We start from the raw sequence: 23180 nt of genomic DNA, 5'->3' as shown, positions 1-23180 counted from the left end.
GATAATTTCATTATTTCCCCTCTTCTTAAACTTGCCACTGTCCCAAAATTTCCTGTGGGAGGTCATTATAGCCAAGGATCAATATCAACTCTTCCCTTTCTCTTACTAGATAAATCCTGCCAATTCTATCTCCATAACAGCTCTCCTATCCCTTCCTTTCTCACCCACATAACCCTTCGTGATCTCACTATAGTAATTACCTCCTAATGGGCTTCTCCTCCTCCAGTCTTTCCCTGATCCTATCCATCTGCCACAGAAGTTCTTCCAAAATCATCTTCCTAAAGTGTAAGTCTCTGCCATTCCCCTTATTAAGAGGCTTCAACGGTCCTTTATAACCTATAGATTAAATTATAAGTTCTTTGACTTGGGACTTAAATTCCTTCTCAATCTGACTCCAAACTACTTCTAGGCTTATTTTACATTATTATTCATCATACAACTTAGTTTAAGCCAAACTGGCTTACTTGCTGTTTCCAAACTTGATATTTGTACATTTGTATAAGTTGTTTCCCATGCATGGAATGAACTCCCTCTTCACCTTCATCTCTAAAATCCTTAGTTTCCTTCAAGCCTGAACTCAAGTACCAACATTAACAAGGAAGACTTTCTTGATCAACCCAATTAATGGATCTTTCTCTCTCTCCACCCTCCCCCTAAAAAACTATTTTGTGCTTCTTAGAAACAATGTATTTTCACACAAAATATAAGCTTGTTGGAGGCAGGGACTATTTTTGGTTTGGTCTCTGCATTTCCAGTACCTAGGACAGTACCTTACACATGGGTCATACACATATTGATGAGTCACGTTTGACTCTTCATGACTCTCTTTGGGGGCTTCTTGGCATAGATACTGGGGAGGTTTGCCATCTCCTCCAGCTCATTTGACAGATGAGAAAACTGAGGCAAATAGGGTTTGGTCACTTGTCCAGGGTCACCCAATTAAGAAATATCTGAGCTCAGATTTGAACTCAAGTCCTCCTGACTACAGGCCTCGTGCTTTATCCACTGTAGCACCTAGCACTATGGCAGGTGCTTAATAAATAAGAGGTGCCTTGGGTACTCCAGATCTTTACAATGGAACAAGGATATATTCTATACTACACAAAATCAATTGCCCTAATGTCTAAACTAGGCTCTTTCCTCAAAAATTGAATTGTGGAAAATAGGAATGAAAAGCGGGGGATGTCTTTTCTCACCTTCCCATAATGTAAAGCAGCAATGGAACGTTCAATCAGATTCCGTTCTTCCTGTACCCGTCTGAAGCCCTCCCCTGTATTCATCAGCAGCTCACTCACTGGCTTCTTCAGATATTCTATTGACAAAGACATGTCACCCCTTTTTTCATAGTTGCCCAGCCTCATTAGTCTCCCTCACCTTATCTCTCCACAGCAGTCAGAACAGATGACTATAAATACTTTTTGCAGCCAGGTTAGTGCATTTATCAGACTCATGAAAGAGACAGATCTAAGTGTGCTGGTAAATGTTAAAAAACGGTCCTCTGAAAACACCTTTTAAGTTTAACCTACATTATTAATATTTTCTCCACAATTTTCTTAAGTCTAGACCATTTAACAATAGGTTAAGCACTTATTTGTAGATTTCTAAGGTGTAAAATGCTCACACTGAAAATTAGCAAGCAGGATGCCTGAGATGGCTCCAGCACATTTCTGGACATCTCCTTGTGGTAGAAGTAACCGAGTCCCAGGATCAGGGGATTTGAATATGTGGTAGAAGAGAAGGTGACATCGTCACCACAATTAGTATTGCCAAAAATAATAATAGCCTATAATTATGTTCCACTTTATGGTTGACAAAGTGCTTTAGACTCATTATTTCACTTGGTCATTACCACTCATGGAAGAAGGCTGGTATAAATGTTATTACAGATAAGTAAGCTGAAGTTCAGAAGTTGAGCACCTTGCCCAAGGTAATATAGAAAATTAAGAATGGAGGCCAGGGACCTTTCCACTAGCCAGCAGTTGCCTTCTAGACAGCTGGGCAGGAAGCCAACACAGTAGTGGACAGGTTCAGACTCAAGGCTCCTGGACTTTACTTACCACTAAGAAATTCTTGTTGTTTCTTCCTCAGGGTCATATTTCGTTTCCAGTTCTTCAGAGACTTATGCTGAGAAGGTGGTTGCCAGAGCTCTACCTTCACTTTTCTGGGTTTTTTCTTTGGCTCCTCTGGTACCGAGAGGATGACACTGTCCATACCGGTAGTGTCTGAGATCATTTCAGCCAACTGGAGAGTGAAAGAGATAGAAGGGTCCCCCTGCTTATACCCAACACTACCTCAGATATGGAACATCCTGGGAATCAGCAGGATTTTTCATCGAGAGCAGTCCATCAAAAAGACCTGTCCCATCCATGGGAACACTTATCTTTAGGTTTCTTGGACAGGTAATGACAGAAGGAAGCAGTCAATTCTTCCTATATGACAGAATAGAGTTATTGCTGCCCTTACTTGTAGTGTCTGTCTAACATATAACACTGCAAGCAGGGGTGTTCTGGTAAATATCTAGCAACAGATATCCCAAAAGGGGAAAAATGTACACCCGTCACACGTTTAAATTTAATATGCACCATTAATGTTTTCTCCATCAATTACTTAAGTCTAGGCAACCAAAATAATAAATCAAACCCCAATTTGTAGTTCTGAAAATTTCACAATGTTTCCCCTCCCCCCCTCTCTTCTGGCAACTTAACAATGGGTTTTCTTTCAAGTCAGTTCAAACTGGCTCCAGCACTTCTCTGGCAGTAAGGCCTTGAAACACATGCCCCTTCAAGATGATTTCAGCTCAAAAATGCCTGAAGTGGGGTGGAAGACAAAAAACTCTAGTGATTTCCCAAATCCACACAGCTTTTATCAACATACCCTCATGTTTCCTCGAGCAATTGCTATTCTCTTGAGGTCATAGAGAGTTCCCAAAATCTTGTGGGGGAGAATCTGTTCTCTACCATCAGAGCTTTCCTCTGCTGGCCCTGGGAAGAAGAAAAAGGAGTGAAATTCCTGTAGTTGTTGAAGATTATTAATCAGCAAGAGCATCTCCTATTATTTCTGAAAAGAGTCCCTGCTTTCTGAGGAGAGTTTAGTATATTTTCAAGGATGGCCTATGCATTTGGAGCTGGGATAAATTCTGATCTTACCAGAGAAATCTAAAGGCTTTGTGGCTGCTTCAGGAGTAGCAGGATGAGCTACCAAATGACGTGTCACCTTCTTAACCTTTTGGACTTTTCGCTTTCGAATCAAAACTTGTTGGGCAACAGTTTTCTCTTCCTGGGCAGGAGGATGGGGAACATGTTGCTAAAGAAACAAAAAAATGTCATTATATCAGAAGAAGAACATACACATATACATTAGACTGGCTACTCTTAACTCCTCCTCAATGAAACTAGATCTAGAAAATCAATTGCTCCACTTCTGTTTGATCCTCCTAAAAAATGTCCAAGGAACAGAGTGTAATTACATTCAGTAAAACCCCAGTGGAAGAAGGAAATAATAAAATTCTGTATTGTCTGACAAAATTCAAAGGGAAAGAAGACTCTCTTTCATGGCACTTGGGACCAGGAATAAGCAGATCAACCCAAGTCTGTGATGTGGAGCAAATTCTTGAATGCATTGGTGTTTTATGAAATGGAGATAATGATGGTGGAAATGGTTGGTCTCTAAAGCCCCTTGCTAGGAAGTAGAGAAAATCAATGAGTTTCTTCCTAGCATTTCAAGCCTCAGAAGACAATTCCTACATTGGTGTAATATATGATCACATGTAACTTTGTTTTATTTTCATTACATAGGAAGTGTTTTACAAGAATCTTAAGTGTCAACACATAATTCAGGAGTTCCTTTGCTTTGTAAAAGCCGAGGTGCTGTCTTTCCCTTAAGGTAGATGAGTATAGATGAGTAAGGACAACAACAATGGGTGCACAATGAGGAATGAACCCAGAATGCTTGTGGATGTGGTTCAGTTTTAAAGAGCCACCCACCACACAGACTGTGGAAAAAAGTGCCTACAAAACAAAGTACTGCTGACTCAAGAGTAGAAGCTCACCAAGGGGGATCCCTACCTTCTTTAAGTCTTCCTCCTTAATGGCCAAAGCCAGAATATCATCTCCCTGTAGGACATTGCTGACAGGTTCAGGTTCCTCCTGGATGGGAGGAGTGGCAAGTTCAGTGACCTTCGCACGTTTCTTTTCTGGAAGGCAAGAGACAGTCTGTAAATATTTTTATACAGGTGTGCTAAAGGGGAGAACTACATTGGGCTCTGTGGACGAAAGGCCAAACCCTTCATGTGTTAATAACAACAGCCTACCTGGTGTGCTCCTTCCATTCTACCACCCACTCACTCCTCATATACTATAATTTGGCTCTCTCAAGAATCCACAGTGACTTCCTAATCCTCAAGTGCAATAGCCTGACAGATTGCAGCTTAAATGTTTGTCCACAGTCTGACTGATCTGGTCAAAAGAGATTTTAAAACTAAGAATGGGAGGAGATGAATTCTTAGAAATTCTTGAATCATTTTATTGTTATTGTTGTTTAGTTGTGTCTGATTCTTCATGAAGAAGGATTTTAGGGTTTTCTTGGCAAAGATATTGAAGTGATTTGCCATTTCCTTCTTGAGTTCATTTTACAGATGAGGAAACTGAGGTGGGCAGGGTTAAGTGACTTGCCTGGGGTCACACAACTAGTCAGTATCTGAGGTCAGAACTGAACTGAAGAAGCCTTCCTGACTCCAGACCCAATGCTCTATCCATGGTATCATTTGGCTGCACTATGTCATATAGGATGCTGCAAATCAAACTACTGCTTTGGTTTCCCTGAGACAGAACCCTTCTGGTTCTCCTAGGACTAAATATTTTGCTCCCTCCTTTATATCTTTTTCCTGACTCTTTTGATATAGGAATCCCTCACAATGTTCTGTCTTCAACTCTTTTCTTTTTCTATGATGACTTCTATAGTTTTAATTACTAATTGTATATGGATGACTCCAAGCCCTGTCTTTAGCCTTAAACTCTTTTCTAGGTTCCAACTACCCATCTACATCTCTCTTTGCATTTCCTGCTGGACTAGAAAGTGTAAAATGCCTAAAACTGAACTCATCACCTTTCCTCTAAAATCTGTTCTCACCATCCATTTCTAATAATCTCTGTTCATAACTTCAGTGTCATGTTTTACTTATTCCTTCTTCTTTATCCTTGAATCCTGTCCCCAAATCTTATGAATTGTTTCCATAATTTCTCTTGAAGCCGTCTGCCCCTTTTTAAAATAGGTGGGCTAGAGAAGATAGAGCATTAGACATAGGGTCAAAAAGACTTGTTTGAATTATGCCTCAAATATTTGTTTATTTGTGTGATCTTAGGCAACTTAGCCTCTCTGAGTCTTGGCTCTCCATTGTAAAATGAAAAAAAATTTAGCACTTATTTTACAGAGCTGTTTTTAGGGCAAAAGAAATAATGCATGTGAAACCTTTTCTACATAAATGTCACTACCAATCTCATTCCTATCCTCCTCATCTTGCCTAGAACATGGCTTCTTAGATATTTTCCTCTCATGACCTCTTTTTGCCTAAGAAATTTTTATGTAACTTCACATAAACAAACAGATATTCAAATCAAACATTTGCTGATAATAAATGATAATTTCATAACCCCCACATTCAGTTACGTGATCCCATATGGGGTTGTGACCCAAAGTTTAAAAAGCATTGGCATAAACTATTGCAATGGTTTCTCTGCCTCTAGTCTCTCATATCAACTCTGTAAACCATTGCCTACTTTTATTAATACATGACTCTAAATATGTTTCTCTCCAGGTCAAGAACCTCCAATTGCTCCATCTGTACTTGGTCAAATCTATATCATATCCAGGTAAGCACTAGGAAGAAAGTTACTTGTCCAAAGACCTGCTGATGTGATCAAGAGACATAAAATTGGAGGGAGAAAGAGATGTGTGTTCAGATAGAATGCTGTCATGTAAATAGAGAACAAAATATATGTATTCTTTCTAATATTTTATCAATAACTTATATGAAGACATAGATGACATATTTATTCAACTAGTAGAAGACATGAAGTGAGAAAAGATTGTTAATATTGTGGATGACAAAACTGGCTCCCAAAATGTATTGAAAAGTTGAATCTAATAGTAAAGAATTTAATAGAATGTAAGCTCTTTGAAAGTAGGTCAAATCAAGTTAAGAAGCATTTAGTAAGCATTTACTATGTGTCAAACACATAGTAAAGAAACCAATACAACCAGAAAAAATACAGTTCCTTTATGCCCAACGGGCATATAGCCAACGGGCTATAAAACTGTGCATACCCTTTGACCAGCAGAGTCTCTACTGAATCTGTATATCAAAGAAATTATCAAAGAGGGAAAAGGACCCACACATGGAAAAATATTTGTAGCAGCCCTTTTTGTAAAGGCAAGGAACTAGAAAGTTAATGAATGCTCATCAGCTGGGGAATGGCTGAATAAGCCATAGTATAATTTATAATGGAATATTACTCTACTATAAAAAATTATGAGCAGCCTGATTTCAGAAAAACCTGGAAAGACTTATGTGAATTGATGTTGAGTAAGGCGAGCAGAATCAAGAGACAGGACAGCCCAGCATGACATGTCTACAGCAAAGGAGACACTGCTGTATGAGCAAAGCACAATTGCAGTAGCTCAAAAGAAACATAAATTGCGTAAATTTAGAGCCATCTCCAAATGTTCATGTGAACTATTTGTGCCTGACCTGTGGTAAAGCCAGCCTTTCAAGCTCCTATTAGTCTGATTGACCCCAACATATTTTGGTTCTTTTTGAGAAGGAATGACAACTACCAACCAACCAACTAATCTAGGCTCCTAGAAGAAGAAACTCTACCACTCTAAGTCAGCACCTTCTCTCCATCTTAAAGTTTTAAAGAGCTGCCAGGGTACTGAGATCTTAGGTGATGTATCCAAGGTTACACTGCCAATGTATATCACAGGTGGCATTGGAACTCTGCTCTTTTTGGCCTCAAGGCTGGTTACCTTCTCACTAGTGATAAAAAAAAAAACAGTTATGCAAGTAATCCAAAGCCATTTCTGTTTATGGTTGAATTTTCTACTAAATTGTCTTTGGCTTCACTAATATAAACATTTTATATTTCCCAACATGTACAAACTGGGTGGTAAGGGAAGAAAGCTGGAACATGCTAAGTAGCAGGAGGAGATCAGCACAAGTTTAAAAATTGAGCAAGCAGATAATATAAACCCCAAACATTTTTCCTTTTCTTCCTTTAAAAACAATTTTTGAAGGAAGGAAAGGAAAAAAATGTAGTTGTGGAAGTGGAGGGAGGGGATTTGTCCAGGTTAAAGGATAAAATTCTGACATTTGGACCAATACAGCAATGCCACTGAATAGACAGATGATTAGATGAGGAAGGAAGGGCTAATATGTCTCATTAAGACAGTGAGGGACTATACACCAAGTTATTTCACTGTCTGTGCTTATTTCAGACACAGTTCATTACTTTAGTGACAAATGAAAAAAATGCTTGTTGAACTGAATTCATAAGGATAATAATTGCATAGTCTAATTTTTTATAAAAAGCATTGATTTAGCAAAGAGCATAATGTAGAGGGATTGTGTCAAAAAATAGGAATGGATCTCTGAAGAGCACAGGTTGACTTAGAAAACCAGTCATTTAAAAAACATTCAAGAAACACTTACTTTGTGCAAGGAATTATGCTAAGCTCGGAGGATAAAAAGGGAGGCAAAAGATACTCCCTCAAAGAGCTCATCATCTAATTAATATGTTATACTGTGGGGCAGCTAGGTGGTACACTGAGTAGTTAAATCAGGCTTGGAGTTAAAAGGACCTGAGTTCAAATCTACCTAAGACACTCACCAGCAGTGTGAGACTGGGCAAGTTACCTATTACCTGAGTTCTTCATTTGTAAAATGGGGACACATTGAAGAAAAAAATGACAAGCTATCTCAGTATATTTGACAAGAAAACCCCATGGATAAAATGATCATGGGGTCACAGAGTCAGATGCAACTAAACAACAATGACAACAAATGTAGTTTTTATACATTTTGTGAAACATTTCCCACTTACATTTTAATCTGTATCAGACTGAACTAGGTGATTTTTTTATTTTTTGCTTATTTATTTATTTAATATTTTCCCCCAGTTCCATTCAAAACAATATGTTTTTACATTTGCTCTAAAGAATTTTGATTTCAAGGTTCTCTCCCTTATCACTATCTACATTTAAGAAATCATATGTGAAGTTATGTATAACATTTCCATAAAAGAAAAACTGTGAAAGAAAAAGTAGATCTCTCACCCTAATGAAAATAAAAACCCTCTTGTATCCCAAAGAGATCTTAAAGAAGGGAAAGGGACCTGTATGAGCAAGAATGTTTGTGGCAGCCCTCTTTGTGGTGGCCAGAAACTGGAAAGTATGTGGATGCCCATCAATTGGAGAATGGCTGAATAAATTGTGGTATATGAATATTATCGAATATTATTGGTCTGTAAGAAATGACCAACAGGATGATTTCAAAAAGGCCTGGAGAGACTTCCATGAACTGATGCTAAGTGAAATGAGCAGGACCAGGAGATCATTACATACTTCAACAACAATACTGTATTTTTTTTTCAGTTTCTATTTTACCCTCTGGTTCTAGAATATCAGAACAGTTTTCCTTGAAAATTTCTTGAAAGATGATGTCCAGGTTCTTTTTTTGATCATGACTTTCATGTAGACCAATAATTTTTAAATTATCTCTCCTGGATCTATGTTCCAGGTCAATTCTTTTTCTAATGAGATATGAAGGTCTTGAATTGTAAAGGTCTGGTCATCTCTAAGTTATCCTTGGGGACTGCTGTCTCAACTCAATCTCAGACTAGACTCTTCTTCCTCCAGAGTGCTGTCCCAACTCTGTCCCAGAGTAGACTAACTCCTTGCCCTCCTGCCCTCCTCTTTTATCCTAGCAGAGATTGTAGTGAGAACTCAACGGGGCTTATGAGAAAATACTTCAACCAATGAACTTGCTCCTTTTAAAGGGGCATGCAAGAACTCAGGGGCTTGTGGGAAAATTACTTTAATCAATGAACTTGCTCCTTTTAAAGGTTGTGTAAACTCCCTCTAAAGGCCAGAACTAAAGGTGTGAATTCTGAGCCAGAGAACTGTCCAGACAACCTGAGTTCTCACCTTGTAATCCTAACAATGAGATATTTCACTTTTTTCTATTTTTTCATTTTTTTTAGGTTTGCATTATTATATTTTGACTTCTCATAGAGTCATTAGCTTTCATTTGCTCAATTTTACTTTTTAAGCAATTATTATCCTCAGTGAGTTTTTTTGGACCTCCTTTCCCAATTGGCCAGTTTTGTTTTTTAAGCCCTTCTTCTCTTCATTAGCTTTTGGTATTTCTTTTTGTACTACTCTCAATTCTTTCTCTATTTTTTTCCTCTCTCTCTTATTTGATTTTCAAAGTCCTTTTTTGAGCTTTTCCATGGCCTGAGCCCAATTCTTATTATTTTGGTGGCTTTGGATGTAGGATCTTTGATTTTATCATCTTTTGAATGTGTGTTTTCATCTTCCTTGTTATCATAATAATTTTCAGTGCTCAGAAATTTTTTTGTTGTCTACTCATTTTTCTAGCCTATTCCTTGGCTTTTAATTCTTTGTTAAAGTTTCCAGACTGGAGAGTGCACTGTCCCAAGCTTTAGGGATTTTGTACAGCTGTTTTCAGAAAATCTCCTAGGAATATGGCTACAATCACTCTTTCTGGCCCAGGAGCTGTTAGGTGTGTCTCTGCCCCACTGTACCTGTGAGATCTAGTGTTCTAAAGCAATAGAGTCCTGCTTTGCTGATGTTTGGCTTGGGTTGGGGCCCTCGGGCTGCCTTGTCAAGGCCTGCACTGGGACTACACACTGGATTACTACCCCTTTGCCACAGACCCTTTCCACTGACCTTCCAAGTCCTCCCTGGTGAGGGCTGAGAGGTCCAGAAGCCTCTAGAACTACTGCTAATTTGAGATCCTGCCTCACTGATAATGGGATCCAGTCCATGGTTGGAACAGGCTGGGGTAGGGGCCGAGGCGGGGTTTGGGGATGTGTTGGTGCAGCCTGCACTGGAATTCCTTGCTGGATTCCCATTCTAGTTCCACAGACCTTTTCTGTTGACTTTTCAGATCTTCTTTGGTGTCTTTGGGCTGAGAGATCTGGAAGCCACCAATACTGCCATTGCTTCAGAGATCAAGCTGGGGCCAGGCTGAGCCCGGGCTGGGGCTGGGGCTGCATATTGGACTCCTACCCTGGTGCCATAGACCCTTTCTGCTGACCTTCTAAGTTGTCTTTGGCTGGAAAATGTTCTACTCCATTTTGGGGGGTGTTCAATGAACTCTAAAATTTGTTTAGAGTCATTTATATTTAAAAGAATTTGTAGTGATTTGGGGGAGAGGTTGGTGAGTTTCTGCCTTTTTCTCTGTCATCTTGGCTCTGCCTCTCTGAACTGGGTAATTTTGCAGGCCATGGGTTTGCTACCTCCAGCGCCAACTCACTGATTTGAAGTTTTGGCTCCCCTACTGATTGGGTTCCACGACCATTAGCAAACCATTTTATTTCCATAGTAAGATGGGGATAATAATCTCTTTCCTGACTATCTCAAAAGTTGTTGAAAGAATCAAAGATGACAATGTATATAAAAATGCTTTATATCACAAAAAGATACAAATATTTTGCTACTATAAGTAGAAACAATTGTTCAAAATGTTATTACTGGGGCAGCTAGTTGGAATAGTGGATAGAACACCAGCCCTGAAATTAGGAGGACCTGAGTTCAAATGTGACCACTTACGTCTTGGCTATGTGATTCTGGGCAAGTCACTTAACTCCAATAGCCTCAACAAAATAAATAAACACACAAACAAATAAACAAACAAACAAACAAATAAATAAATAAATACTGAGTGTAGAAACAATGGTAGTTACTATATGAGGTGTCAGAGGAAGTACAAAGATCAAGAAGAAGACATGTTTTCTGCCCTCACAGGGCTTCCAACCCTGTGACATATGACATATGAACAAATAATTGCTAAAATCAAAGGAGTTCCAAGTTCTCTAAAAGGTGTGAAAAAGGAAGGATCTTTTCCATCTTGGGGGATCTAGGAAGGCTGCATGGAAGTAGATCTTGGGTTCAGTCTTAGAAAAAAAGGAAAGCAATATAATGAAAAAAAAGAGGATTGTAGTCCAGTTTGGTTTAATTGTGGAATGTACACTACATATAGCAAGTTTCCAATTAGTACAGGAAATAAATGGAATTCTGTGTCTCATATAATTGAATTTGCATTATTTGAAATTATAAAACCATAAAGTTTGTCAATTGGTCCCAGTTTAATAGAAATATTTGAATCCTGTAGAACTTCTGGATTTATTGCTCATGCTGATCAAGATGTGTTTGGAGCACTAGGAGAGATCTGAGACATTGCTAAAAGGGAGAAATTGGCCTGGTTTGTGAAGGCCTTTGAACATCAGGCTAAGTCTTTGACGTTTTATTTGGTAGATGGGAGGGAGAAGCATCATGGAACAGAGGAGTGATAGGATTGTCAGCACATAAGAAAGCTAAATCAAGCAGCAATGACAAAGCTGGATAAGAGGAGGCAAGAAATGAGTTGCAAAGAGATCACTTGTCAACTTGTGCAGTGCTCTAGGCAGCTGGTAAGGACTTGCACTAGGGAGAGCAAGGGACGGAAAACACGAGGTCGTGACGGGGATCTGACACACACATATCAATAACTCCCGGAATGTACACACTGAGGAAAAAGAGTCCAAGTTGGAAACTCTTGAGTAGGTTGTGTCTAGGTGGTGTCCTTGTCAGAAACTAAGTGGTTAGAAGGAGCAAGCTTTTGGGGAAAAGAACAAAAAAAGTCCTGGGAATTTTTATTTTTTTTATTTTAAAATATTTATTTAATTATTTATTTTTACGGAGGCAATTGGGATTAAGTGACTTGCCCAGGGTCACACAGCTAGGAAGTGTTAAGTGTCTAAGACCAAGTACTCCTGACTTTAGGGCTGGTGCTCTCCCACCACACCAACTAGCTGCCCCAGTCCTGGAAATTTGAATGGATTACTAACTCAACAAGAGTCACCAGGCAGTATATGTGACAAATGCTTTCTTGCCTCTCCCACCTGACAGTCCATTTCATCTTTGTGCAAACTCTTCCCTATAACTGGAATGATCTGTTTACTTCTTCTGTCCCTTAGATTCCTTCAAAGTTTCTTCCTCAGGTCACTAGAGTGTGTTTAATGGTAACAATTCCAACAGACCTCCCCTCTCAAGGCAGACAATTATTTTTTAAAATAAATATACAATTAAGTTTGGAAGGACTGACAGATCAAATAAATTACTAATTTTAAAAATAAATTATACTATTATTTATATGATCATTACAGTAATATCTCTAATGAGCTATTTTGTATTAACTTAATTGTGTAATGTTGTGTAGTCATTTTCCCTAATAAAATATATACTCTTTGAGAGCACTTTCATTTTTGTACTTAGTAGGCAAACAGTTGGTACTCAATGTTTATTGATTAACTAATTCTCCTATGCCATAGACTAGTTCTAAGAATATTGAGTCAAATGTCAATTTTGGGTCCCTTAACACTTTCTCTTCTTTCATTAAAATTCCTGAAACCCCACAATATCCCAGAAATCTTTCCCAAGTGAGTTAATTAATTCTTGACTTTTATCTTATAAATTTTTTTTTCATTTTCTGAAAGGTTCCATCTAACACATGGATCATATAATGTTAATATGTTAAACCAGTAATTTTATCTCAAATTAGTTAAACTGCATATGGCTTAGATTCTTCTTAGGTGAAGAGAAACCTCCCTGGGACTGTTTACTTATCTATAAAATAGAGGGGCTGGACTATAAAATATCTATAAAATAGGGGCCTCTAAAGTCCTTTCTAGTGCTATACTCAATGGTTGTCAGTCTTCAATTACAAACCAATAAAAAAAGGGGATGTGTGTTATGCTTATTGATATGGGAAGGCAGTGTGCCATAGTGGACGGAGAGCTGATCTCTGAATTCATGCTTGAAGATGAAAGCCAAAGTTCTCATTTGGCATTCAGTCCCTTTAAGATCCCTGTCTCCAGTCTATCTCTCCTGACTTATTGCACATTCTGCCTCTCTATGTGCTCTACATTCTATTTGCACTGGCTATTTTGCTGTCCAAAATTGACACCTCATGTTCCTCCTCCATGCCTTTGCAGTCTGTCCCTCACTTTAGGAAGGCCTTCCTCCTTCAATTCCATCTCTTGAAATTCCTAGCTTCCCTCAAAGCTCAGCTAAAATGCTATCTTTCAGGACTCCATAATTGTTAGTCCTGTCTCTCTCCTCCCCAGATTATCATTTATCAGTTACATAGCACAGTGAATAGAGAGAGCTAGGTCCAGGACTTGACTTAAATTTGGCCTCAGATTTTTAGCTGGGCAACCACAGACAAATTGCTCAACCTTCTGCTTCAGTTTCCCAATCTGTAAAATGGAGATAATAAATGCATCTACTTCACAGGGTTGTTGTGAGGAATAAATGAGATAATACTTGTAAACAGCTTTGCAAACCTTGAAAGGCCATATAAATTCTAGCTATTATTATAACATGTACATTACATATCATTACAATAGATATAATATACACATGTGTATTATTATAACATGCACATTACATATTATTAGAATAGATATAATATACATATGCACACACACATATATACAATTTATTGGTTTACATGATGAATATCTCCAGAAGCAATAGTGTATTGCCCATAGAAAGGCAGCTTCAAAAATGAGTTCAATTTTTATTTCTGACCTAAAGCAATTCAACCTTTTGATATTCTAAGCAATTATCTATAATTATAAAATACTGAAAAGGTACCCATCTGCACAGAGGGAGTTTTCTTACTTAGACCAATGCCTTGTCACTAATCAGTCCCTATCACTATCCCTTAATTACTTGTATATGTGTCTCCTTGGTACTAGACTATAAGTTCAATGAAGGCAGGGACCCATCTTATCTCAATTTTGTATCTCTCACTCAATCTAGCAGTATTCTGCTCAGGACTTTGATACATATTCATTGAATGGGCTTGGGTACTGTGTTCCCACTTGCTTTGCATTTTATGTATGTATGTATATACACTAGGTACATATATACACACACAAATACAATACTATATAAGTGTATGTGTATATATACATATACATATATCTATATATATACACATACATATGTGTGTATACCTAATGTGTGTGTATATATATAAATATAAATATATAAACTATCCACCCAACAAAAACTTATTATATTGGTGGAGAAGGGCGCGGAGGATGCCACAACTTGGAAAAGCGTTTGAAATGTATTCCGCGGAAGTTTACGTTCTACTTGGGGTGGGGTTTGAAGAGCCTTCAAAAAAACAAAACAAAACAAAACAAAATAGTGGGAGATTAGATATTACCGGCGTCCACTGATGCAACTGACCCGGTGACTGGCCCTAGAACTCCAAAATCGGGCACAGTTCTAGAACCTTGTGGCAGTCATACTGACCACTGAGAAGGGGGATAGTCCTCCCACTGCCCAGAACGGAGTACTCTCTGGCTTAAGCCACACCTTCCTGATCCCCGAGCTTGGTCCTTGACCAATCCATTCCTCCAAAGGTCCCAAAATCATCGCTGCCCTTCCTTAGGGCCAATTTCCCCCACTGCTAGGCCAGTGCGCAGTCACCCAACTGAGACAGTTCTTAGTCTGCTGCCGGACTCCAGCGGGAGAGAGATGTTCCAGGCTCGAGGTGTCCGGTGTTCTTTCTCCTCCCTGCCAACTGAATTCGCCCCAACTTATTCTTAAGGCCAAACGAGTTTAGAAGTGGAAGCCATTATTTCCAGTTGGGGGTTACAGGTAAAAGAGAAAAGTGGCAAGTGAGATGTACTTTCACACACATGGAGTGTTTCAACAAGGAAAATGAGGCAAGGGGGGAGGGGCAGAGCAAGTTTAACCTAATGATCACCAACTGTACTCGTATACAAATCAAGATAAAAAAAATGCCATGTTTGCCAAAATAATCATAGCATTTTTGTGAACGCAAAAACTTGGTAACAAAGTGGGTACTCACTCATTGAAAAAGACTGAACAGACTGTAATAGTTGAATATAATGAAACGAAAAATAATTTATGATTACAGTGTTATTGATTGATTTTACTGAGCTGGTTTTTCCCTCATTTTTTATTCAGGTCTTTATTAAAAAGAATTCTATGGGAGGGTGAAAGGGGAAGGATGTAGCTGGAAATGAAGATGGTATAAAAACAAAAGATAATAATGTTTTTTAAAAATAATATGGGGAATTCAGAACTGTGGAAAAACTTGTAAAGGTGAAAGGGGATATGAGCTTTGATATGAACTATATCAAAGATCATATAAAACAAAAGATACAAATTAAAAAAATAATATGGGGAATTCAGAAAAATATGGAAAGACTAGTATGCACTAATGGAGAATGAAGAACGCCAAACCAAGAGACAAAAATACAAAGTGATCCAAAAAAAAAAAAAAAGAAAAATACCCCAAAGGGCAGCTAAACTCAGATGAACTATAGTAACCAATATGGTTTCCCAAGGAGTGAAGATAAAATACAGCTCCCTCCTCTCCAGTGCAAATATTGAAAGATGCCTAGTGTGGTACATGCTAACATAATGATTCCAGTACTTACTATAGTACCTAACATATAGTAGGCACTTTATTAAATGCCTGCTAATTAGCCACCTAATTATTGCTTGCTGACTAACTTACTGAATACATTGATAAACATGTCAATAACATGTCTATCACAGTTTTTAAATTATTTTCTTAACTGAAAAACGAGTCTTCTGGAGAGACCGTTTTGAAAAAGTAATGCTTCAATAAACCAAAGTCATTAATAAAAAAAAAAAATTTTCATAGAGGATGGGGCAAAGGGGCATCCAGGATAAGGTAGGTAGAGAAATAGAAGGTATATATAAAAAAAAGACAGTGAGTGGTCTAATTTGGATGGAGCATAGGATATAATGAGTGAAGAGTCTTGGGGGGGGGAAATGGTTGGGGTTAAGTAATGGAGGATTTTGAATGCCAAACTAAGGAAATTGAATTTTCTTTTGTCAGTAATGAGTAACCCTTAAAGATTTTTACCCAATAAAGTGCCCAGTAGTCTGGCAAGGACAATGAATTAAAAAAAAGGAAGACCTAGCCAAAACCCTCATTGACCTAACCAAGACACTAATTAGGTGGGGGACTCTCAGCAAATCAATTGTCTGTATCTCAAGTTTTCTGATCTGCAAAATGAGGCAGTTGAAACAAATGGCTCTTTCTAGCTCTAAATTTATAATTCTAGAATCCTATGATGCTGGAGACAGATTTAGGGATCATTTCACATAGAAATAAAGATTGTGATGACATGGAAATAGATGAGAACTTCAAGGTCAAGAATGTGGATAGCAAGAACAGTCTTAAAGATGAAATCTTGAGAAATGACTAGATTTAGGGACTGGGAAGACTAGATTTAGGGACTGGGAAGAGCCAGGAAAAGAAACAGGAGTGACTAGAGGAAAATTGTGCTGTTCCAGGATCAGGGAACCCTAGGGAGGTGAAAATTTCAAGAAAAGTGTATCACAAGATATCAAGTAGAAAGAGATGAGCAAATGCCCTGGATCTGATGACTAGAATTTGAGCAGTGGAAGAGAAAACTGATTGCTGAAGGAAGGTTTGAGGCTTTTTTATATATAAAAATATTTTATGTTGAAGATATATTTTTATGTTTGGTTGTGTAATATATAATGTGTATGTATACATACATATATAAATATATAATATACATAATATACATGTGAATAGCATATCCTCTATTTCATAATGTATAATATTATGTTGTATATTATAAAATAACTACAGAAATACTATCATGGATGAGGATGTGTGATAAGGGCAATGATGAAATGATGAGATCTATTTGGCTGGCCCACAGAATGAAGGAGATCGAGTGAGTGAAATAAACCTGGAAAGGTAGGTTGGAACCATACTATAGAGAGATGTTAATGCCAAGCCAACGAGCTTGAATAATATGTGGGTATCATATTTTGGCAATATGTTTTATATTTTAGAGAAGGGGAGTATCATACAGATTTATTCATTATGAAGATTATCCTGGCAGCTGTATAAAGGATGGATGATGGCTAAGATCAGATGCAAAAAGGTCAATTAAGAGGTTATTATAACCATTCAATAATCATTTATTAAGCCTTTCCTATGTGCCAGGCATTATGCTAAGCACTGGTGACAGTAAAAAGAAAAAAAAAAAAAAAAAAGGAAAAACCATCTCTACATTTACATTAAAATAGAGAAGAGAACATGTAAGTATCTACGGACATATAAGATCCACACAAAGTATGTGAAAAAAAATCTCATAAGTAAAGAGTCCTGGCAATTAGAGGAAAGACCTCTTGTAGAAGGTGAGATTTGAGCTGACTTCTGAAGGAAACCAGGGCCAAATTGTGAAGGGCTTTAAATGCCAGAGAACTACACATTTTATCTTTGAAGTAACAGATAACCACTATGGTTTGCGGGGAAGGAGGTAACAAGGGCAAACCTATACTTTAGAAAAATCATTTTGACAGCTGAGTGAAAGCTGGATTGTAGTGGGGAAGAGACTTGAAGCAAGACCACCAATAAGGAAAATATTGCAGGTGAGAAATGATGAGGGCTTTAATAATAATAATAAATAGCATTTATATAGTATTTACTATGTATCAGACACTGAGCTAAACAAGTTATAATTATTTCATTTGATTCTCATAATTCTGGGAATAGGTGCTATTATTATATCCATTTTACAGATGGAGAACCTGAGTTGAAGTGACTTGACCATAGTCTTACAGTTAGTATCTTAGTATCTGAAGTCAGATTTGAACTTAGTTCTTTCTTCCTCATTTGAAGTCCTTGTACTTATATCACTTAGCTGTCCCAACTGAGGTGGTAGCGCACTTTATGAGTAAAGAGAGTAGGAGAGTAGAAGGACTGATGTGAATGTGAAAATCACAAGATTTGGCTATAAATTATATGGAACTGAGAATATCAAGATTGTTAGCTTGAGTGAATGGAAAGATGGTAATGTCCCATAAAGTAATAGGGAAGTTTAGAAGACAATGAGTTTTGTATAATACATATTGAATATGAGAAGCCTAATGCCTATGAGACATCGGGATGTCCAAAATGCAACAGAGCTCAAGAATGGGACTTGGGTTGGAAATAGAGATCTGGGGAGTCATTTATATAAGAGTTTATAACTGAACCTAGAGGAGCTGATGAGATTATAAAGTAAAACTAGAGAAAGAAAAGAGAAAAAGGCCCAGGACAGAAACCTACAATTAGTGGATGATAATTAAATGTGGATGTTCAGGTGATAAGGACTCTAATGAATTAAAGAAAAATTTATTTCCAGATAGCTTTCCTGAGGTGTGAAGAGGTCCTGAGGAGAAAGAGACATGACTACAATGTCTCCTCCATATATTAAGAATCACTAGAATCTGATTCTTCTCCCTAAAACCATCCAAAATCAATCCTGGGGAGTCCATAGACAAATAACTTTTTCCTGCTTATTCCAGCCCTTCACTGAATTCTTCTGTATCAGAGAAGACCACTTTCAAACAATCCATCACTTTGTCAAATGCAGTCATGTATTCTCTGAGAAGCCTGATCTGAAAGGGGGAGGAGTGTGCATATTTCCGAGTCCCTTTGAATACTTACAACCTTCAGCTTCCCCAGTATTCCCTCCAATATCATAGCTCCAAATAGTTATGAACTGTTATCTGCATAACACGTGCACCAACCAAAATAGTACCTCCTCATCTCAGCAAATAGTACCTATAACCCCTCCTCAATTTCAGTCCTTACACCTTAGACCTCTAACCTCGAGTTCCCAAACTAGTTCTAGGTTCCATAGTGACCCCCACAAAATCTATGTGCATTTACTTAAGGTAACACAAACGACAACCCCAAATTCAAGCTCATTATGTATATTACTATCTTGAGCCCCACCCCCAAACATATGTACTAACCCTATACTTGAATCTCTAATCTCAGACGCATAACATGGATATGCTCAGAAAGCATCGGAATCCTCAATCTCGGTTTTGAAAGTATGAGCCCTTTCAGCACGAGCCTTCCAGCATGCAAAAGCCCATGTCGGGCATCCACAGCATCTACACCCTAAATCTCGAGCACCCCGCAGGGATCTCCTTGGCTCAGAAACTTACAGCACCTGTCCCACTCTTAGCTCTATCACCCAGTATTGCACCCTTAGATATATCTCCCGTCTCAGGCACACCCAGCGCCTGCAGCTCAAGTTCAGCCCCTCCAATAAGAAGCCCTAGTTCAAGCCCTCCATAACTGCAGGTCAATCTCAGGCCCCCTCCCCCCTTCAGAACACCCCTCCCCTCCAGAACTCCCAGTCAAGTACCCAGAGCACCAAATCTCCCAGAGGACCCCAGGTATTACCCAAAGGAGTTTTGCTTCGCGATTCCTTCTTGTGAGACTTCATGGCTAGATTACCCCCGAAAACACCTCTTTTCCTAATCTAGAGCTTGACCCTAGACCACGCATCAACTTACTAGCTTCCAAGCTCTAGAGCGCAATGCACGAATCTTTAGGCTAGAGAGTTTAGAGCCCGCGCCAGCGTTCTGGAGTTTAGTCGGGAGCTGACGTCGCCCTGGCAACCGCAGCCTCCATGGCAACTGCCCTCCCGTAAGCAGAGAACGCCATCCTCACCCGATAGCCGTGATACTGATGATTTCAAGAGCTTCCTGGAGCTTCCAGTCCGGCCCACCACAGATCCCGCGCGGCCCGCCAGCGAGCCTACTCAGCCTGCCCACGAGCAGGACCTCGCCGCCCAGAATCTCTAGGTCAGAGCTCAGGCGCCCAGTAGCAACTCGGCCTTCGATCTGAGGCCGATCAACAAATAGCTTTCAGAACAAGCTGCCCAGAGGGGGCGTCCATGACCCGGGGGCAGCGAACCAGTGTGCGTGATGACGTCTTCGGACGGGCACGCAACGCCCTGGCTGGGGGAGGTGCAAAAGGCAGATTTTGAACCTCAGCATCCCGGGACCCACAGCCATCTTCCAAGCCGTCTAAAACCAATCCCACCATCCTTCCCCATTTTTCAGAACTCGGGACTTCTGGGGAAAAGGCAATTCGCCCTCCATTTTGTCCTTTAATACACTCTCCCTACAAATGACTAATCCAAGGTCACAAATAGCAAGTGTCAGAATCGGGATTCGAACCCAAGTCTTTTCCAAATCCAACTTCTGAACCGAGCTGCTGCCTTATCTGCTTAACGAGCTGACATTTTTATATTCAGTCAATAAACGATCAAATTCCCTCTATGTACCAGGTAATCTGCAGTGATGAGGACAAACCTTTGCTATGGAGTTCCGTATACAATATGCAAACAAGTTACCTAAAGGTACATTGGAGATATGGGCAACTAGGTAGACCTCTGGACCCAAAGTCAAGAATACCCGAGTTCAAATTCAGCATTGCTAGCTTGTATGATCCTAGACAAATCACTTAACCTCTATTTGCCTCAGTTTTCTCAGCTGTAAAAATAGGGCAAACAAAGGACCTACCTCCTAGAACAGTTGTGAGGACCAAATGAGATTTTTTTTTTTTTTTTAATAAGTGCTTTTGTTGGTAGCGTTGTGAATTGTTCCAACTATTCTGGAGAGCGATTTGGAACTATGTTTTTGTTTTTTGTTGTTTTGTTTTGTTTTGTTTTTTTTTTGTTTTTTTCCTTTTTAAAGCCCTTTTTGAAAGCTTTTTTTTTTTTTTTAGGTGCTTGTTTATTTTTAAATTTTTTTCTTTCACTTTTTAAAAATTAATTTTATAATTATAACATTTTTTGACAGTACATATGCATAGGTAATTTTTTACATTATCCCTTGTACTCCCTTCTGTTCCGAATTTTCCCCTCCTTCCCTCCACCCCCTCCCCTAGATGGCATACATATTTAATATGTTATAGTATATCCTAGATACACTATATGTGTGCAGAACCGAATTTTGTTGTTGTTGTTGTTGCAAAGGAAGAATTGGATTCGGAAGGTAAAAATAAACTGGGAAGAAAAACAAAAAATGCAAACAATTTACACTCATTTCCCAGTGTTCCTTCTCTGGGTGTAGCTGATTCCATCATTGATCAATTGGAATTGGATTAGCTCTTCTCTATGTTGAAGATAACCACTTCCATCAGAATACATCCTCATATAGTACTGTTGTTGAAGTGTATAATGATCTAATTCTGCTCATTTCACTCAGCATCAGTTCATGTAAGTCTCTCCAAGCCTCTCTCTATTCCTCCTGTTGGTCATTTCTTACAGAACAATAATCCATAACATTCATATACTATAATTTACCCAACCATTCTCCAATCGATGGGCATCCATTCATTTTCCAGTTTCTAGCCACTACAAAAAGGGCTGCCACAAACATTTTGGCACATACAGGTCCCTTTCCCTTCTTTAGAATTTCCTTGGGATATAAGCCCAGTAGTAGTACGGCCTGCATCAAAGGGTATGCACAGTTTGATAACTTTTTGAGCATAGTTCCAAATTGCTCTCCAGAATGGCTGGATTCTTTCACAACTCCACCAACAATGTATCAGTGTCCCAGTTTTCCCACATCCCCTCCAACGTTCATCGGTATTTGTTTCTGTCATCTTAGCCAATCTGACAGGTGTGTAGTGGTATCAGAGTTGTCTTAATTTGCATTTCTCTGATCAATAGTGATTTAGAACACTCATATGAGTGGAAATAGTTTCAATTTTATCATCTGAAAATTGTCTGTGGAACTATGCTTAAAGAGTTATCAAACTGTGCACACCCTTTGATCCAGCAGCATCTAATGGGTCTGTATCCCAAATGCAGAAATTTTTATAGCAGCTCTTTTTGTGATGGCAAGGAATTGGAAATTGAGTACTCATCAACTGGGGAATGGCTGAATAAATTATGGTCTATTAATGTAGTGGAATATCATTGTTCTATAAGAAGTGATGAGCAGGCTGATTTTAGAAAGGTCTGGAAAGATTTATGCAAACTGATGCTAAGTGAAATGAGTAGAACCAAGAGAACATTGCATACAGCAAGACTGTATGATGATCAACTATGATAGATTTAGCTCTTCTCAGGAATAGTGATCCAAAATAAGTTCAATAGACTTGGATTGGAAAATGTCATCTGAATTCATGGGGAGAACTATGGAGACTATGGATCAAAGCATACTATTTTCATTTTTTTTTCTTGTGGTTTTTTCCTTTTCTAATTTGTCTTTCACAACATGACTAATATGGAAATGTGTTTTAAATGATTGTACATGTATAAAATATCAGATTGTTAGCTATTTGGGAGAGGAGGGAGGAAAGGAAGAAAAACATTTGGAACTCAAAATCTTACAAAACTAAATGTTGAAAACTATATATGTAAATGGGAAAATGCTATTAAGTTTAAAATGCTGTTGATGAATATGGAAATATATTTAGAAGAACAACATATTTAACCTATATCAGATTGTTTGCTGTCTTGGGGAGGAGGATGGAAGGGAGGGAAGAAAAATTTGGAACCACAGTGTTTTATAAAGGTAAATGTTGAAAGCTATCTTTCCATTTATTTGGAAAAGGAAGATACTATTAAAGTGAAAAATTTTTAAAAAATGATTCTATATAACTTTTAGTTTAGACAGTGAAAGGAATTCACTGGAATTAAGAGATCAGGAAATACTCAACGGAAATTTATCACTTTAAGATCTACAAAACACAATTATTCCAGGGGGTTGATAACAACTTCACAGAGGTTAAATGACTTGTATTTAGTCATAGGATCTGACCTGAAAGACCTGAAAGAAACAAAAATAACAAAATATTCCTCATTTTACAGTTGAAGCCCAGAGGAGTTATTTTAGTTGTTACTACTGGAAAGCCAGTAAGAGTCTGAATTCGAAGCTAGTTTTTCTGTTTCTAATATCCAGAAGTATTTCTACTGTACCAGATATAGGCCCACCTTTTGTGGTCAGTCAGTGGGGGATTGGACTGTATTCCAACCTGGCCAGGTTTA

General features: G+C 38.5%; 1 protein-coding gene and 1 long non-coding RNA gene across 5 annotated transcripts in view; one reads left to right on the top strand and one right to left on the bottom strand.

The window, feature by feature from the left end:
• Nucleotides 1–19983, bottom strand: part of MYCBPAP (MYCBP associated protein) — a 35265-nt gene extending 15282 nt beyond the window's left edge. For 2 of the 4 annotated variants that reach the window (XR_012481243.1, XM_074261743.1), the window contains exons 1-6: nt 19577–19761; nt 4065–4192; nt 3147–3303; nt 2875–2981; nt 2058–2241; nt 1197–1312 (exon numbers count right to left, since the gene is read on the bottom strand). Coding sequence is in view for 3 of the 4 variants with exons in the window: in XM_074261743.1 (XP_074117844.1) it covers nt 1197–1312; nt 2058–2241; nt 2875–2981; nt 3147–3303; nt 4065–4192; nt 19577–19619 (735 nt within the window). In the remaining variant the exon portion in view is untranslated. Of the gene's footprint in view, nt 1–1196; nt 1313–2057; nt 2242–2874; nt 2982–3146; nt 3304–4064; nt 4193–19576; nt 19763–19846 lie in introns of those variants that run through there. The other 2 variants (XM_074261745.1, XM_074261744.1) reach the window with 2 other exon arrangements.
• On the top strand, nt 14608–20460 carry LOC141539260 (uncharacterized). The gene is made up of 4 exons (XR_012481244.1): nt 14608–14952; nt 16651–16787; nt 16976–17086; nt 19163–20460. It is a non-coding gene; the product is annotated as an uncharacterized LOC141539260 (long non-coding RNA).
• Nucleotides 20461–23180: the final 2720 nt, after the last annotated feature.

This window comes from Sminthopsis crassicaudata, chromosome 4 (assembly GCF_048593235.1).
Source record: "Sminthopsis crassicaudata isolate SCR6 chromosome 4, ASM4859323v1, whole genome shotgun sequence".
NCBI lineage: Eukaryota > Metazoa > Chordata > Mammalia > Dasyuromorphia > Dasyuridae > Sminthopsis > Sminthopsis crassicaudata.
This window is presented reverse-complemented; position numbering and strand designations above follow the sequence as displayed.